At 50.0% G+C, this 19,078-nt stretch overlaps 1 protein-coding gene and 1 pseudogene across 11 annotated transcripts in view; both read right to left on the reverse strand.

The window, feature by feature from the left end:
- The window catches only part of ABCC8 (ATP binding cassette subfamily C member 8), an 83,930-nt gene that overhangs the window by 25,912 nt on the left and 38,940 nt on the right, over positions 1-19,078 (reverse strand). For 7 of the 11 annotated variants that reach the window (XR_001707184.4, XM_016920513.4, XM_016920514.4 and 4 more), the window contains exons 11-16: positions 13,421-13,461; positions 12,029-12,174; positions 9,844-9,949; positions 9,568-9,750; positions 9,146-9,221; positions 8,328-8,433 (exon numbers count right to left, since the gene is read on the reverse strand). Coding sequence is in view for 10 of the 11 variants with exons in the window: in XM_016920513.4 (XP_016776002.4) it covers positions 8,328-8,433; positions 9,146-9,221; positions 9,568-9,750; positions 9,844-9,949; positions 12,029-12,174; positions 13,421-13,461 (658 nt within the window). In the remaining variant the exon portion in view is untranslated. The remainder of the gene's footprint in view (positions 1-8,327; positions 8,434-9,145; positions 9,222-9,567; positions 9,751-9,843; positions 9,950-12,028; positions 12,175-13,420; positions 13,462-19,078) is intronic. The other 4 variants (XM_024347003.3, XM_024347002.3, XM_016920517.4 and 1 more) reach the window with 1 other exon arrangement.
- On the reverse strand, positions 16,789-17,451 carry LOC134807333 (succinate dehydrogenase cytochrome b560 subunit, mitochondrial-like; annotated as a pseudogene).

Below are 19,078 nucleotides of genomic sequence, written 5' to 3' on the forward strand. Positions count from 1 at the left end.
ATCTTTTTCAGCCCCCATGGTGCTTAGCACATGACAGAGCTATATAATGAATGGAGGTTGGTAACAGATACATTAATCATTTGGAAAGAAGAAAGGGAGGGGCTGGCTCTCATTGCTGGCCTTCCCTGTGCACTGTGAGAAGTTGTTTGCAAACAACTCATCATCTCATCCTTACAACCCTGTAAACCCTATCCCCATTTTACACATGAGGATACTGAGACTCAGAGTTTGCAAATGTGACAGAGCTGGGAAGAGGGGAAGCTGGGGTGTGAATCCAAGTTCTTCTCTTTCCAGTGTAGCACCAAGCCTCCTCCAATGAGCCTCCCCAAACTTTGTATCTGTTTTAAGCTGAAAAGTAAAGAATGGTATGTCTGGCAGGCGCCATCTCTCACTCATTGCTGTGGTCTTTACAAGAGTGCTGAGGGCATTCGATTCCTCCTCTGCCTGCACTCTAGGGAGGAAGTACACAGCTGAAAGCATGAGTCTTCCAGTTCCCCAACCGCATGTCCTTCCCTCCAGCCCACTAGGAGCTGGCATATGTGTGGCAACCTGAATCAGGGTGCAGAGGCTGCCTTCCAGGGGCTCACACTCTGGTAGGGCAAATCAGAAAGGTACCGAAGTCAGGAAGTTATAAGGGTCAAAAGAAAAGTAGGACAAAGTATCAGAGAACTTTTGGGGAAAAGTATACACAAATGCCTATGCAAATGCATAAAGAAAAACTGGAAGCTTCTGGGTGATGGGATATTACGTGGTTTTTATCTTCTGTATGCTTGTGTATCTTTTCTAATGTAATGTGCATTCTTTTAGAATCAGAGAAAAAACATAATTTTTAAAAGAAATTTGGAGGAGGAAGAAATCTGAGAAAATGAGTAGAGCCTCATAGAAGAAGTCATAGCTGAACTGAACCTTAAAGAGTGGGAAGGATTGAGACGGTGGAGGTGAAGGGAGGGAACTGCAGGTTAAAGGAAGAGGCAGCATATGATAACAGGTGCGAGAAGTAGGAAAAATATGGGCTCTGACATTTGAATCCCAGAGGCTTTTCCACTCACTGGCTGTGAAATCTGAGGCAAGCTCCTTTACTTGGAGGAGCCTCTGTTTCCTGATCTATAAAATGGGGGTGAAGGCACAAACCTCACAGTGACACTGGAGAATGTATTACAGCTCACAGCTGGTTAGGGGGCAGGTTGTAGGCTTGGAGAACTAGGAGGAATTGTCTTTTCAGCTCAGTGCTGAAAAGTGACCATGTATTACAGCTCACAGCTGGTTAGAGGGCAGGGCTTGGAGAACTAGGAGGAATTGTCTTTTCAGCTCAGTGCTTGGCCCCAAAAGTACAGGCAGAGGGAGAATCGAATACCCCCAACAATCATTTAAGACCCCGGCAATAAATAAAAAGGGAAGAAGTGGAAACTGAGGTTCAAAGAGTGAGCTAGGATATACAGGGCTCCACAGCCCATTCATCCTGCCCAGACAGGCTTGTTGCTGTCCTGAAAGGTTACCTTTCACCCACAGCGTCCTTTCCAATTGATGTCATTGGGTCCCATTGCCAAATCTCTGAGACAGGAAAGGTAGGGTTTTACTCATTGTCTAGACAGTGAGTCTGTCTCAGAGAGGTGAAGTAACCTGCTCAAGGTCACAGAGCTAGCAAGTGGCAGCATCAGGACTACAGCCAGGGGCCATCTGGTTCCCATGCCTGGACGGTCACTTCCTCAGAGCATCCCTTCTCCTGTCTGTCAGCTGTCTCACCACACCTGCCTCCTCCAGGAAACCCAGGGGCACTTGAGCCCCTGACTTCAGCTCCCCAAAGGCTCCAGGAATTGTACAGGCAGATGCGACCAGGGCCGTCCTGAGAGAAGCCTTTTTCTCTCTTCCTGGGGAATCAGGGCTCTTGGCAGGCAGCATCCACACCAGCCACCACAGGCAACAGCATTGCAGCAGGGAGCTCCAGTGAGACTGCATGTGCAGCTCCTCACAGGGAAGTGGGAGCCTCTTCCCCACACTGATCCTTTCCTCAGGGCCCTGGTTCCTGCTGACCCCCTGGGGGCATTTAAAGTCACTCTACTGTGGATATTAATGGCTCTATTCTTTATTTCCAGGGAAAGAATTTCACCCGAGTGTATCTGCTAATCTTGACTTTTTACCAAAACATTTTCCTCTTAAGGATTAAAGAGAGAGTTTGCAAATCCCAAGGTTGACACAGTTCCTTGAAGCAGAGAGCCAGGGAGGGGCAGGTGATTCTTCCTAAAGTGAATGCTTGGGAACCACACAGTTCTCTCTGAGACCAGGAGCCAGGCTGCTGACGTGAGGGACCAGCTCGGGGCTGCATCTGCAGGACTTCAGCAGATGGACCCTTTGTGCCAACCCTGCAGCTCTGTCTGCACACCTCTGTCCACCCTGGGTGGGTGAGCTCCCCAAGGGCAGTTGCTAGGCCTTTTCCTTTGTAGCCTACACAGAACAGTGCACAAAATACACATCTGCATGGGGCACCTGGGGTACAACATGGAATAATCCCTCAAGGAGCTCAGAGTCATGGAGGAGACAAACGCATTAGCAATTATAATACCATGTGAGGTATGCACTAAACGGTATTTGCTCATTCCAAATATTGATGGAGAAGAGGGGTAGTGAAATACTGGGTTAGGAAACAGCTCGGACAAAGGCATGTGGAAAGGAGAGAGATGTCAAGATGCATTATAATGGCAGCCTCTTGAAGGTCTTAAGTTGTTCCCGGTTCATTCATTTAGCAAGTGAATTCGTTTAGCAAAAAGCACTACGGATACAGTGAGACAAACAAAATATGGTCCCTGTCCCCAGGGAGCTCACAAGAATCTTTCCCAGGAGACAGACTGGAGGACATTTAAAGAGGAACAGGGGAATTTTGTTCCTGGCAAAGAAGTACACTACTGAATAATAATATTTATAGGATATTTACTACATGCTAGGTTAATCCTCACATCAATCTCATGGGTAATAAGGGAAACTGGTAGAGAAAGCTTATGAAATTTTCCAAAGCACAGAGACCAAATGCGAACCCAGGCAGCTTGGCTGCAGAGCCTGTGTGTGCAGCCATACTGCTCACGTGGCCACTGGAGGAATAAACGAACAGTTGCACCAACAAAGCACCCATCTCCCCAGAGCATTCTCCATTCTACACCTCCTAATCCCCCAACTTCCTGCCCTGTGCCTCCTGGAACTCCTTCTGGCTGCCTGGTCACCAGGTCTTGGCCTGGGTATGGCTGAAAAGCATCTGAGCAGCAGCCTGGCATCACCCTCTCCTCTGGCTGCAGGCGTGCAGACTTGGGAAGGCTTGCCAGGTCAAAGGCTGTTTTGCTTTTAGCTCACTTTGCAAGCACGTCTTCTCCCTGCAGACCTGGGGCTCAATGTCTGAGGTGTGGAGTTCCTGCCAGTAATGGAGGGGGACTCTCAACACACAGCCCCCACACTTAACTCAATGCCCAGGATAGGTGGGCCAGCCAGAGCAGTGCACATGTCTAGATTTTGAGAGACAAACAGCAGATGAAGCTAATTGAGTCGCATCTGCCTAGACTCCTTCTCCTAGCCACTATAAGGAGCTGCAGACTGACCTTCCTTCCTGGAGTCTGTCTGTCTTTTCTTTTTCTCTCTCCCCAGTCCATCATCCTTTGTCATAAGCATGATCCTTCTGCAGCATTTGGGCTAAAACTTACTTCCTAGAGGTAAGCACTGTATCCATAGCGCTTTTGCTAAATGAATTCATTTGCGAAATGAGTGAACCAGAAACAACTTAAGATCTTCAAGAGGCTGCCATTACCATGCATCTTGACATCTCTCATTTCCCCATGCATTTGCCCAAGCTGTTTCCTAACCCAGTACCTACCTCTCTTCTCGATCAATACTTGGAATGAGTGAATATTAATGCACACCTCACACTGTGTTATGATTATTTGCTAACACCTCCCTTCCTACAGTCTGTCTGTCTGTCTTTTTCTCTGTTTCCCCAATCCATCATCCTTTATCACAAGCATGGTTCTTTTGCAACCTTTGGGTTAAATCTTACTTCTCAGACCTACTACATGGGATCGAAGCCAAGTTCACTTCTTCAGTCCCATCTTTCATAATGCACCCCATGCATCCAGTGTTCCAGGTGCACAGAACTATGTTCTTTAATATCAGCAAGGCTTTGCCCACACCATCACCCCTGCCTGGACCACCTCCCTTTCCCATCCCTGCCTTTTCTACTTGATGAAACCACACTCATCCTTCAAGGCTCAAATACCACATCCGCAGTGAGCCTCCTCTCCTTGACTGCAGAGTCAGTTGTGGTTCCTCTGAGCTCTTCTAAGGCCCAGGTCTCCTCTCCCCTCTCTTAAAAGCGGGGCCGGCCAGGGGTGGTGGCTCACGCCTGTAATCCCAGCACTTTGGGAGGCTGAGGCGGGCGGATCATGAGGTCAGGAGTTCGAGATTACCCTGGCCAACATAGTGAAACCCCGTCTCTACTAAAAATATAAAAAATTAGCCGGCATGGTGGTGTACACCTGTAGTCCCAGCTACTTGGGAGGCTGAAGCAGGAGAATCGCTTGAACCTAGGAGGCAGAGCTTGCGATGAACTGAGATCACACCACTGCACTCCAGCCTGGGCAAAAGGGCGAGACTCCGTCTCAAAAAAAAAAAAAAAAAAAGCAGGGGCCATGTCTTAGTCACCTTTGCACTCCTGTTGCTGTCACAGGGTCTAGTATACACTAGGCGCTCAACTGGGTGAGTGAATACCTCACTGTGGACGCTGGAGAATGAGTTGACTTGGGAACAAATTCTCATGATTTCCCAGGGTTGGCTGCAAGCTAACAAATGCACTTCACTATGCTAGAAAGGGAAGCTGGACCAGGACTGGGCGGGAGAGCAAAGAGGATCCTGGAGAAATGAGACCCCTTCACTACCGCCCCTCTGCGAGCCTCGAACAGAGCTGGGAGCTGGGGCCTAGGCTACCTGTTAAGGAGAGTAAGTGTTGATAAGGACAGAGCTGTGAGGACCCACATGGCAGTTCTGGGAGGAGGCAGGTGTGTGTGAGTCATGGCCACAGCGGCTGCTGGCCTTTGGACTGTCAGGCTAGCTATGCCTTCTTCATGAGGCTCTTGTGCCCCTTCTCTTTGAGCACATGGTGGCAAACCAATGCACTTGAGCACCTAGGTGCAAATCCCACTTCTGCCATTTAACAGCTGGGTGGCCTTGGGCAACTTGCTTCACCTCAGTTTCCTAATCTGATAAATGAGGATATAATAATATCTACTGCACAGAGTTCGGTGCAGACTGACTGAGATGATGAGGTGCCTGCACAGTGCCTGGCCTATAATAAGTGCTTAGGCAGGAACAGAAAACCAACCACCACATGTGCTCACTATAAGTGGGAGTTGAACAATGAGAACACATGGACACAGGGAGGGGAACATCACACACCGAGCCTGTCGGGGGGTGGGAGGCAAGAGGAGGGAGAGCATTAGGACAAATACCTAATGCATGTGGGGCTTAAAATCTAGATGACAGGTTGATAGGTGCAGCAAAGCACCATGGCACATGTATAGCTATGTAACAAACCTGCACACTCTGCACATGTATCCCAGAACCTAAAATAAAATAAAAACTAATTAAAAAAAGAAGTGCTTAGGGTCCTCTGCCTTGGAGAGGCTCCTTGTGCTCCCTGGGCTGGGGCAGAGGTTTCCTAAGAGAGAGGGGCAGCAGTCAGACCCGGAGGGTTGGCACAGCTTGGAGAAGAGGTGGGGACCGAGGCAGGGCAGAGCTGACCCCTGCCAATCATGCCTGCTTCATCTACATAGGACAAGGAGAGCTCCTGAGGCAGGCACGATGCCACATGAGGGCATGAGGGTGGGGGAGGAGAAGAAAGCAGGGCAAAGGGACCAGGTTCAGAGTGGGTTTTGACATCCATGCTGAGCAGGTCAAGGCAGGGGCAGCTCCAGTGTCTGAGCCCTGCAATCCTTCTGGAAAAGCCCTGCCTTGGAGGAGGGCCCAGATCCAGCCTGATCACTACATGGGGCTTGGACAATAACCCTTAGGACTAGGCCCTGGGGGCCCCAGCAGTGACCAGGTTTGAGGGAAAGAACATGGGCAGAGTCTCTGCTCCACACACTGACTAGTAAGTCACCCAACTTCTCTGAGCCTGAGTTTCTGCTTCTGTGAAATGGGGTAACAACACTCCCCTCCTAAACTTAGTAGGAGGCTTGATGAGATCATGTTGACAATGCACTTAGCAAAGGGCATGGCCCATAGGAGGTACCCAATAAATATTGGTTACTTTCTTCAGCTCACAGTGCACTGGGGACTCTTGTCTTCTTGCTGAAGACACGCAGTTGGACAGCAGAAAAGGGCTCCTCCCTCCAAAGGCTGGAGAGGCAGTCGGAATAAGGCAATATGATCTCAAACCGAATACCTGGGCCTTCCCAGTCAGGCTATGTTGAAAAATCTCCCAAATAAAATGGTGAATGGAGGCAAAGACCCCTCTGCTCCCAAAGACATCACAGTCCCTGATGGGAGGTGATGGGAAACCCAAGGGGCTCATCTGCTAGCCCACGACCCCACTGAGGAGGGAAATTTGCCATCTTTTGGATACACCATTCAGGGACATCTTGGAAATGCAGGAAACGGGGGTGCATGTTGATATTCAGACATTGGGCCCAAAGTCTTTCTCCCTGCTCAGTTCTGTACTCATGCTTATGAAAAACCTGACACCTTCAATAATTTTCCCCTAGAAATGATTGGTAGGGAAAGCTTGCCCTTCTGCTGATTGGCTGCAACTTTTATTCCTAAATGAGTACTCCAAAGCCCAGAGATCCCTTTTTCCCTTGGCTACCAGAGGGCACAGAGCCAGGTTTTATGTTGATGGCTGTAGTTGTCCTCTGCCCAGGTTGCTGAACATCTTTTTACCCTCTTCATTTCTCAGTTCCTATTTTCTTACCTTTTTAAAGGGTTTTATTTTACATGCATCTTTTTTTTTATTATACTTCAAGTTCTGGGATATACGTGCAGAACGTGCAGGTTTGTTACATAGGTATACACATGCCATGGTGGTTTGCTGCACCCATCAACCCTTCATCTACATTAAGTATTTCTCCTAATGCTATCCCTCCCCTTGCCCCCCACCCCCAGACAGGCCCCAGTGTGTGATGTTCCCCTCCCTGTGTCCATGTGTTCTCATTGTTCAACTCGCACTTATGAGTGAGAACATGCGGTATTTGCTTTTCTGTTCCTGTGTGAGTTTGCTGAGAATGATAGTTTCCAGCTTCATCCATGTCCCTGCAAAGGACACGAACTCAACCTTTTTTATGTCTGCATAGTATTCCATGGTGTATATGTGCCACATTTTCTTTATCCAGTCTATCATTGATGGGCATTTGGGTTGTTTCCAAGTCTTTGCTATTGTGAATAGTGCTGCAATAAACATACGTCTGCATGTCTTTATAGTAGAATGATTTATAATCCTTTGGGTATATACCCAGTAATGGAATTGCTGGGTCAAATGGTATTTCTGGTTCTAGATCCTTGAGGAATCACCGCACTGTCTTCCACAATGGTTGAACTAATTTACACTCCCACCAACAGTGTAAAAGCGTTCCTATTTCTCCACATCCTCTCCAGCATCTGTTGTTTCCTGACCTTTTAACGATCACCATTCTAACTGGTGTGAGATGGTATCTCATTGTGGTTTTGATTTTTACATGAATCTTTTATCAACTAGTTTCAAGTGCTTCTTGGAAGTAGGTGGGTATAAATAATAGATTCGTGATTGACTCAGCCTGGGGTTCTGGCTCTTTAATTAAGACAGTGATCTTTGCCCAGAAACCAACATTTATTGGTTACATCTGGATCTTCAGAACACCCACTTATGGTGTGTATATCAGTGCAGCTCAGGACCAAGCTGGAAACCAATGTTGGTGTTGCAATTTCCCACACTGGGAAATTACTGCCGTGCATCTGAGTAACCATGGGATTCAGAGTCTGACAGAACTGAGTTTCAATTCCAGCTCTGCCACTTATTAGCTGTGTGAATTAGGACAAATAGTTTAACCTTCCTCTATAAATGAGAATTGAGAACAGTATGGACCTTGCTAGTTATCATAAAAATTAAATGAAATAATGCATGCAAAGGACTTAGCAAAGAACCTGCGCATAGTAAGAGTTGAATACGTACTAGCGATGATGATGAGAATATCAATCAGCAGCATTTACTGAGTCCTCACTGAACACAGAGTGGGCCCTCCAATAAATGTGTGTGCATCCTCAACTGAGGAGGATGGTTAAAAGGAGATTTCCCCTCCACTGGGCCCTGAGGATACATGTATTACCTGCTCCAGAAGACAGCCCCTGAGACCTTCTGCATCTCCCCCAGTGCGGCTAGAAGGAGCGAGGACTTGCCGCAGCCCACCTGCCCCACGATCATAGTCAGCTGGCCTGCAGGGAGGGAGGGTGGCAGATGTGAATGGGGCCGGGGGAGTCTGAACAACCATTACCCAGAAAGACAGACAGACAGATGCACCCAACCCTGGGGCCCCTGTTTTCTTTCTTCCTACCTAGAATCCCCAGAAAGTCCTCTCCCTCTTTAATCCTTTCCTTCTGGGAATCAACATCCTCCTCTGGCTCCCCAGGTCCTTCCCCCTCTCTGATTTCCTGCCCCGCCACCCTTCCTAAGCGCTCGCTTCTCCTTTCCCATGCTCCTAGTATGAGCCCAGGCTCCTTGTGGTCCCAAGAAATGCCATCCTGGGTCCCACCTCCAACCCACCTCCATACTTTGCTCATGGCTGCCTCTGCCAGAAAATCCTCCTGCCTCATGGCCTCAGGGACTTTGTCCATTCTCAGAAACCCCACCACTTCCACTTGCGTTCCTTGGCTACCCACTTCTGATCTTTTTGTGCATTACCTATACTGTCTGCAATGGATGGTTTGACATTAAGGCTGGCAATTTTACCCTGTCCTTAGTGCTTCACTCCCACCCAGCACACGGAAGCCTCTAGAATGTAGCCTTCCCCTTCTATAATATACCCAGGGCATCCACCAAGAATGAGCAGAGAGTAGGCGCTCAATAAATGCAGCTTTGTCTTTTTATCTCTATGTTATTCAGTGGGACATGGGGAGGGGCATGCTGGAGGGGTGGACTGGGCCATACCTCGGGGGATACGAATGGTGATGTTGGACAGTGTGGGGATTCCATCTGGGGTCCACGTGAAGTAGCCTCCCATGATCTTCATTAGGCGTGTCCCACCGCCCAGGAGAGAACAGAAAGGCAGCCAGTTCCCAGTGAATAGTCTCTGGCTTCCCCTCCTCCATGAAAGCCAAAAGACACTGATTCCAGCCCCTGGATCACTTCCAGAGCAGGGGAGTGGGAGACTGGCCTTCTCATGCTGACCCTTGCCTAAGGCTGGGGGTCCCCCCACTTGGTGGTCCCTGGTTTCTGGACTCCTATGGACCATACAGGCGGGCAGGGTGACCTCTGCAGAGGACTAAGCATGCAGCTTTCTGGCTTTCCAAGTGCTGAGCTCCCTCTGGGAGTTGGTGCTGGGTGGCCAGGCATGGGGCAGCAGGACTCACCTGGACACAGCAGTTGTCAGCATCGCCATCTGCACTGGGGACCAGGCTCTGCAGTGGGCCGGTGAGGCCCCGACAATCCTCCCGGGCTGGACGCTTGCGGTTCACAACCCTGAGGGGCTGGGGGTGGTTTGGAGGTGAGGACCCACTGGGCTGGGAGCTGTGTAGGGAAGGGAGCCCCTCTTCCTGGGAAAAAAGGCAGAAGTCCGACACAGCAGGCCCAAGTTTTGGGCCTTAGAGGACCATGCTGGGAGTAGCAAGGGGAGGCCGGGCACTCACCACCGCCTGGTACTTGCTGGCTGGGCCCTGAGGTGTGGGCTCATGGGGGGCACACTGCTCCTCACGGATCTCTGCACTGGACAGGAACTCGCTTAGCTTTTGCACGCTGCTTGGGAAGCACAGAGACACCCCTCACCCCTGCCAGGGGCAGAGGGGAGGGGAGAGGGCGCAGCCTGATAGAGAGCTCTGAGCAGGATCTCAGGCCTGAAGTATAGTCCCACAAAGCCCACACTGAAGGGGGCAGACCAGTGGGCATGGGGGCAGGTAACTGGTGTTACCAGGGTTTGCTAGGGTTGACCAGTCAGCTGGAATAGGCTGGGGTCTGGATTGGAGGTGAGATTGGTTAGTTTTAGGGTTAATGTTGAAGTTAGTTAGTCTGGGTTATTAGACTGAAGGATGGTTGGTGTTGGATTGGTCAGGGTTAAGGTTAGTTAGGACTAGGATTGGTAAAGAATCAATAGCTAGTATTTTGTGAGCATACACTATATGCCAGACACTGTGTTAACTGTTTTGTAGCATTATGTAATCGGATCCCCATAACAGCCTGCTGGAGGAGGTGTCATTACGAGGAAGCACTGGAAGCTTCACTCTTCCAGTTCATTCTCTCCCATCCTGGAGGTGTGAAAGCTTTCTGGGAAGCTCAGGATTGTTTGTATTCCCCTTTCTTCTCTTTTGCTAAATGTCCAACAGGCCTGGGGCAGACAAGCCATCCCACCCTCAAGGCAAGGTTATTCTGGGGTGTAAGTGAGCTGTGGCCTGGAGTCACCCTTTCTGTGCGCCACCCCCTAGATGGGAGGGGCAGACCACCAGGCTCTGCCTTCATCCCCTGTCCAGCCTCCCTCCCCCGCAGGCGGTGACTGGGAAGAGTGGAGCTGGCCCTCATCTCTTGGGGTGAAGCTTCAGGTAGTGTCCTGCGCCCACCTTCAGCCAGAGCCTGAGCTGCCTCACTGAAAAGGCCTCTGCTACTCTGGTGTTCCATTCCTGGAAACAGTGGGATCCAGAGTGTTTGAAAATATGTTGGGATCAGTGCAACAGTTTTCAGGCAGGTGCAGCGTTCTTAAATCTGTGGTTTCTACGTAGAATCATAGGGCTGGAGAGTGGGTGGTGGGAGGAGGGGTGATCTTCAGACCCCACAACACCCTGGTCAAGAAACTGAGTCAGCACAGCCGACTGTGGAAATGGGAGCTAATCCCTGTTTAACCAGCTACTGCCTGGTCAGATACTCCTTAGAGCATAATTTTGCTGAGTTATGCCCCATTCCATCTTTGAACCCATGCTAGAGTCTCCCCCTGCAAGCTACCCTCTCTATCAGCTACTTCATTCCAACAGCTACTCCTTCCTTCCAGCTTCCCAGTACCTGCCAGGGTCCCATGAGACAGGGGTGTCACCTTCCTCAAGGCTAAAGACACAGAGGACATTTGTTACTGACTGGTTCTCTGGCCATGGGTAAGGACAAGCCAGCCCTCCATAGAGGCATGACAGGCTCTTGCTTTCAAGGAGCCAGAGCTACTTCAGAGGCCCAAGGACATCTTCTCACTCCAGACAGGGCATTTCCCAGCCAAAGCCTCAGCCTTCTACCTTCAGGCTTTCATTCCCAAGAGGGCAATGCCTCTGGGACAGTGGCAGAGTCCCCATGAGGCTCTAGAGCCTGGAAGTGGGAGCCTCCAAGAGCTGTGGGCCAATCAGAGCAGGACCCAGCGCTTGGGGGAAGCTGTTTCACTGGCTGAGGCTGTGAGGGCTCAGGGGCTGTGGAAAGGGTAGGGGATACTTGGCCTGGGAAAGATAGACACAGTGGATGCCTTCTGATATCCGTGGGGCAGCCACGTGGGGAAGGGATGGCCTCATTCTTGGTGGCTCTGGAGGGTGAAGTTAGGACCAGTGGGTAGAATTTAGGAGGATTCCACATTTGGCTCAACACTGGTTTTTTTTTTTTTTGAGTTGTCGTGAAAGTGACAGTGAGTCCCCTCTCCTGGGAGGTATGTAAGCAAGTCCTTGCTCAGGGATGGCGAGCTGGGAAACCATACAGGCAATGTCCCTCTGACCAACCAGGACCAGCTACAGCAAGGCCCAGCAATGGGGGTGTGTTCCGGAACCAAACAGCTGTGGTTTGGCCATCACTCGAGCAAGCCCTGAGGCTGACACAGGACCTGCCTGCCCAGTGCCCTCGCCCGGACCCTCCCCTCACCTCACTAGAGCTTTGACGGTAGATCGGACCACACTGGACAGCAGGAACAGCGGTGTGACCAAGATATGGAAGAGGGAGAGGGAGGCAAAGGCCACGGAGGGCGAGAAGTCGGCCTCTTTGAAGAAGCTGACATGGCCCACGAAAGTCTGTGGACAGAGGCACAAGTGAGGCCAGGGTGGCCCAGGGTGTGGGTCCCTCCCACACTGGAAACGCTCAGCACTGGAAGGGAAATGAGAGGGCTGGCAGGGAGCAGGCTCCTAAGAGGATCTTTTAGTTGGAGACGTCTTCATCATCCCCACAGTCATCTCATGGAAACGTCCCCAACAAGTTCAGGACTTCAAGCTGGAGAGCAGGGGCTGCTCCCTCCCTGTCCTGGCCAAGACTCCCTGTCCTGCCCAGTCTTGGCTGGGAATAAGCAGGGAGGAGATCTCGGGTTAGGTCAGCACGGCCCCCTCCGCAGACAGCAGGCGGGGTGCTCATCTCCCCAGTCCTCATCGGGATAACGTAAACAGAGTGATTACGAAACTGCGCAGTGCTTTGCCCCAGCCACCTGGCTGGCTCAGTGGCCTCTGTTACCCACAGTTCCCCCAGGAGCCAGGCCAGGAACCAGCTCAATAAATCACATTGGAAGTGAATTCCCAAGTGTATCCGACAGGCTGTGAACTCTACACAGCTCAGGGACACTGGCCCCGGGGGAAATAAGCAGATCTTTTTAAGGAACTGCAGCCATCACAGAAGATGGGGATGGGAGGCTGGGTGAGGGGGCTGCAGGCTCGTAGGGGCCCAGGCCTTTCTGTAGGAGTATGCTGCTTGACCCCCATGGCTCAGCTCACACACAGCTTTTATCAAAATTGCTTTAGAAAGCCACCATCATAATATTCAGTGGCATGGAGAATTGTGTGTGGCATATTCTTAAATTTAAAAGAGCAGGTTGCAAAACTGCATGCATAGCACATTCCTATTTTTGTAGAAAATGACATATCATAGGCCTTAAAAAAAGACTGGAAAGAAACACATTAAAAATGTTACCAGTGGGATTATGGGTGATTTTAATTCTCTTTGCGCTTTCTGTTCTGGATTTCCCATCACTTCTACAATACACGTTTCACTTTAAAAATTAAAAATTTGGATAGCTATTTTTTAAAAGAAAGTTTAATTTCTCTAAATACTAAGCCTCTGTCCGGTCTTCCAGGCCTGGAGGCAGAGGCCCCTGTTCGGCTGGAGTTGGGGAGGGGCCACACCCTCTATAAACTTTCGATCCTATTTTCAGTCTGGCTGTGGAGCCTGTCTTCTGAGGCCCCTGTGCAGAAAGGCCAAATCTGGGCAGCCTGTCACTGCAGACGCCCTCCCCCTCCACCCTACCCCCAAGAGATGGAGAAAGGATCCACTTACTATGAGGACAGCTGCAATGGGGATGGCCGTGTTCATGAAAACTGCAGAGGAAGCACAGGGAGGCGTTTAGTGGGAGGAGCGTGACAGCTACACATGGAGATGCCCAGGATGGCTGGAGGCAGCGCAGTCCAGTGGGGCCAGCCTGTGGGGCACAGCTCCAGTAGGCTAGGGGCAGAACTCTAGCCCTGTGGCACTTCCAGTTCCTCACCCCATTTCTCTCAGGACTCTTGTCCCAGGTACCCCGGCCCCCGACTCTGGGGCTTAAACTGTTAAGTCACTCCGTGTGGACAGGGTGAAGTTAGCCCCACGGGAAAGTGGTGGGAGAAGGATGGGAGAGTTGGCTGGCTGTGGCCAACTGTGAGGTCAGGAGCATGTGTTTCTGGGGGCACCAAGCTGCCACTTCTTCCTCTGCCTTTGGCTCCTGTGTCCCCCCAAGCCAGGCTCTCTATGAAGCTTAGAGGCTTCCTAATCTCCCATGGCTCTTGAGAAAATTTCAAACTCATTCTCACTGAGGTATTAGTAACTAAGGACAGCTTAAACAGGATGTCCCTTAGAGTCTGTGTGCGGGTGGGGTAGCTGGTTTGCTGCAACAGAGGCCTCCTCCTCATTCTGTTAAAAATGTGGCCTTTAGATCAGTCACAGGGACTCCAGGAAGAAAAGAGAGTGGGACTTGGTGTGACAGAAGGGCAGAATCCCTGCTACTTATAAGCTGTGTAACCTAGGGCATGTCATTTACCTTCCCCGTGCCTCAGTTTCCTCATCTGATTTTTGTAAACTTACAAATACTTGTTCATACACCCCAGCTCTTTCCAAGGTCAGAGGAGATAACATGGGTAACAGGCTCTGTGAGCCCCAGGTGCTGCCTACACATCATACCTCATGGGCTACTAGCTTAGCCCTGCTCCACAGGTCACCCCTCCTCTGGCCTAGGGTGTAAAATGCTCAACAGTGCCCTGACCCCAGGCCTAAATTTCCAGAGAGAGCAGCCCCCCCATGGCATAAGAGGTAACCATGTCAGCTGCCACCTTCCCATCTATCCTCTTTCATTCAAGGATCCCCTTCCAGGGCAGCCCAGAAAGGAGTCTGGTTCTGCCATTAGCCAAATTAAAGCAGAGGGACCAGGAGTCAGGAGCCAGAAGCCAGAGGCCAGGGCTCTGCCTGTGCACATGGCCCCTGTCTAATGAATGGCGAAGTCTTGGACACTCTGATGAAGTCCAGATGGTCAATACCAGTCCAAGAAGTTGACTGCCCATTTACTCCAAGAATCCTGCAGCAGTCAGTACATACAAAGCATTGTACATCAGAGATGTGGTCCCCAACTTCAGGGAATCCCAAGTGGGTGGAAGGACATGGCCTCTGCCCTTAGGGGATTCCCAGTCTGAGGACGGAGACAGGAGCTATGCTCCCAGGAAGTTCCAGATACAATGGGGAGACAGAGTACATGCCCCTTAGGAGTTCTCAAGCAGATGGGAAGGACATTGTCCCCATCCTTGGGGAATTCCTAATCTGATGGGGAAGGCAAGGCTCCTGCAATTGGAGAGGTCCCAGTCTCCTGGAGGATGTATGGCTGGAGCCCTCGTATGGCTGGGGCCCTGGCAGATGGCGAATTTCTCTGCCCATGAGGCTTTTAATCAATACCAACATCATACATGCCTGTGCTTTAACTGCCCTTCCTCATGAAGGCTGGATGGTTTCCAGGGCCCACTACCATGCCACAGCCCTCCCGCACCGTTTCCGGCAGGAAACAGCGTAAGTATTATTGGTGTTCCCACAGCATAAGGGACCCAGATCTAGGACATAGGACATAGTGCAGCCATTACTGGCTGAGGAGGAGAGGGAGGAGGATGCCCATCAGACCTAGGACCTTGACCATCACCAACTACATAGTTCTAAATGTGAGGTAGCCTCGCCCCTCCCCTATGGGGTCAGTCACTCCAAGGAGCAACTGGGAGGGCAGGGGCCTCTCTTCTGCTCCTCCCGGCCCATCCCCATAAATAACCAATAAGGAGGGGTCCTGTGCACCCATCCCTCAGCCCCTGCTCCAGGCCAAGACCCCTCCTTCACATTCTGGGGCTTGACTCCCAGCCAAAAAATAGGCTGAGTGTTGGATTATAAATTGCTACAACGCTCTTGGAAAGCAATCTGGTGCTTTGTAGCTAGAGCCACACAGAAGTTCAGACCTTCTGATCCTATAATCCGTCTCCAGGGAATTTATGCTGAGTAATCATTCAAGAGCAGCGCAAAGCCATCAGCAAGATGGTATTAGCTTCAGCTAACACAAAATTCAATAAAACAAAACCACAACCACAGCAACAGCAACAAACCATCCCAAACAAAATAAACTGGAAATGTCCAACAAGAGGGGCTGTTGTAGTAAATGATGGTGCATCAGCTGTGGGGGAGATTTTGCAGTCAGAAAACGTGATAATTGACACTTCATTCTACTGCACATTTTCCCTGGTCATGGTTTTTTTAATTTAATTTTTTTCAATTTTATTGTCTTTATTTTTGTAGCTGCCTGAACTCCTTTGAGGAATGAGACAAGCTATAAATAAATTTAAAAATGAACATCCCAAAGCTGATGCAGCAACATGGAGTATGCTTCTGATATAATTAGCTTCTGCCCAGTTCTGGCTGTTGTATGGAGACGCTAAAGAATGAAAATGTGATTTTCCACTTCTTTCACCCTCTCCTTGAAGGACAGCCTTTGTGCAGGGAGTTCTGGGTCCCCTTCATGGCTGGGGCTGGGAGAGTAGAATCATCAGCTGTGTGTGTTCGTGTGTGTGTGTGTGTGTGTGTGTGTGTGTTTTGCAAGAAAAAGAAATAACCTTTAATATGTTCAATGATAATTTTCTGGATCTTCCTCTTGTGTCAAAAGCTATACATTTTCTCCTCAAAGCAGCAGCTGCTCCAAGAACTAACTAGCCCTCTTTATCTCCCTGTAGCTGGGATAGACTAATTCCCCTCCACCCCCGCCTCTCTTCTTTCAATAACACTGCGTAGGTGTTAATGGCCTGGGCTCTCACCAATGAACAGAATTGTCCTTTAAGCCAGCAACCCACAGGCAGTGGCACCCAAAGCCTCACCCCCAGCCCCCAGGGCAGAAGCCACACAGCTGGCATTGTTTCCACTGTCTCAGGAAGAAGGAGCCAAAAGCTGACCCTCAGCACAAATCAAAGGCCAATATGGAGACAGAATAACCACTTCTAGGCCCAGAGTAGGCAAGCTGTAGGCAAAAAAGGGGAGTTTTTTCAGCCACCCCATCTTTAGAAACAAGGGGAAAACTAGACCCTTTTCCACTCTTATGGTCTACAAGGTACTCTACTGCTCCAAGGGGATCTAAAAGCACAAAAGGATTTAAACAAATAAGGAGAACTTTTCCCAGGCTGGAGATAAAAGTGAGAAACAGAAAGATGGGTGAATGTAATAATGTGTAGGAAGATGATGCTGGGAACCTCTGTTCTTCACATGGCTGCCAGCCCTACAGAGGACAGTACAGTAAGAACCAGGACAACCACTCTAGATTGGTATAGCTGGAGAATCTTCAGGCCTTTTCCTAGGTCCCACGTCAAGTGTCAGACCCCATTCCAGGTATGATACATGAGAGGGAAGATGAGTGCAAACTTAGCTGTGTGGATCAGTGCTGGCCCCGGACACAGGGACTTCACGCGTTCCAAATAAGACTCAAAATTCCCAGGGAGTAACAGGGCCAACACGCCAAAAAGAGAGACCCCTGCACTCAAAGCAATACCAGTGCCACGGTGGCAGATGGACATCGCCATGGGAAGAGACCAACTGTAGATAGTGATGTGGGGAGATTTGGGACAGTTTGAACTTGTGTTCTTATTCCAGAACTGCCCCATCTCTTCTTTGGCTGTGATTCCCAAAGGAACAGCATTTCTGGTACAGAGCTGAGGGCTAAAGTGGGCTCGGAGGCAATGACAACCAACATGTCTCAGCAAGAGCGCAGCCATCTTGGGTTCCGGTCTGGATGGAAGTGACCAGCTACTTGTGTTTTAAAGATCTCTCTGAAGATCATCTTTTGGGGCTCTGGGGTGGATGTGGCTGGACCTGGGAAGTCTGGGGTTGTTACAGGCTCTGGCACCTCTCTGAGCACAATAGTCGGTCCTGTGCCCTAGCTGGGGGTGAGACAGGAAGGCAGGGAGCTGGGCATACAGCTGTCATGGGTTGAAGATCTGAGGCCTCGCCCTCATTTTCCTGAACCACATAAAGTTCTATAAGGTTCCAAGGTGGTGGAGGGGTGGGGAATATAGCCAAGAATAGATTTCTGTCCAACTCAGGCCCAAGGTGAGGTGACTCACCTTAATTTGATTTAGAAAAAAACAAAAACAAAAAGAAGAACATGATAGTGCTCAGATCTTGAAAGTTAAGGAGGAAGAACTATGTGAAATAACGGCAAGTGAAACAGGATTATAAAACCTTCTTCTTGTGTAAGTGCAATGCTGTTATGGAAAAGTTTAGTTGCGTGTAGGCTGGCCTGAAAGGCTGCCATCAAAACTGAAAGCCCTTCTGCAATAGTGTAGAGACATGGGTATTTTTTAGAATATCCTTTCCAAAAATATCCCTTAAGACTTATCCATTCAAGGCTGGGCACAGTGGCTCACGCCTGTAATCCCAGCACTCTGGGAGGCCAAGGTGGGTGGATCACCTGAGGTCAGGAGTTTGAGACCAGCCTGGCCAACATGGTGAAACCCCATCTCTACTAAAAATACCAAAATATTAGCCAGGCGTGGTGGCGCATACCTATAATCCTAGCTACTCGGGAGGCTGAGGCAGGAGAATAGCTTGAACCCAGGAGGCGGAGGTTGCAGTGAGCCGAGATCGCGCCACTGCACTCCAGCCTGGGCAACAAGAGTGAAACTCTGTCTCAAAAAAAAAAAAAAAAAAAAAAGACTTATTCATTCAAAAAAGGTCTCCCTGTTCCAGGCCTTGTGCTGGTGTGCTGGGTTCTGGGGGCTACGGTAGTAAATGATTGTGTAAGTTTTTCATACCCTCAACCCTTGCCCCATACAAAACAAAACAAACAAAACAACAAATCAACAAACCTGAGCTGGGATCAGATCACCCACTCCCCCTGGCTTTGCCCAAGGAATGTTTTCTGGCCCTTATGGGCACCAGCCTGGCATTGCAATACCAGGAGCTTTTCATTTCCAAAGCATTGATACATGTTCCAGAAGTTACGTGTCAGAGAGGCTTAGCCAGCCATTTGTATGTCTGATTAACTTCAGCTTTGTTGCCTGTGCAGGGCCAGGGGAGGAGCATGCAGGCTCACAGCTTGGGCCTAATTGCAAGATGCATCTGCAGGAGGGGAAGTGTATTTTGAGGTGCACGGGGCTATTTCCCATTCAGTCCAATAGTCAGTGCAGTCAACAGAGGGGGAAGGAAATCAGGTTAATGGTGTCAGTTGCTGGCAGCTGAGGAAGTGTGGCAGGAGGCATCTCAGTCAGACTGATCTTTACCTCCTTAATTGATGGGTTCCCCAGCTCTCCCTCAGCCATGCTCCCCACCAAGCCAGGCCAGGATATGCATAAGCAGCCCACTGTGGCTGCACCAACTGGCAGAAGGGCAGGTAGATATTGAAGAATTTCAGGCCAGGCACGGTGGCTCATGCTTGTAATCCCAGCATTTTGGGAGGCC

Source organism: Pan troglodytes, chromosome 9, assembly GCF_028858775.2.
Source record: "Pan troglodytes isolate AG18354 chromosome 9, NHGRI_mPanTro3-v2.0_pri, whole genome shotgun sequence".
Taxonomy (NCBI): Eukaryota; Metazoa; Chordata; class Mammalia; order Primates; family Hominidae; genus Pan; species Pan troglodytes.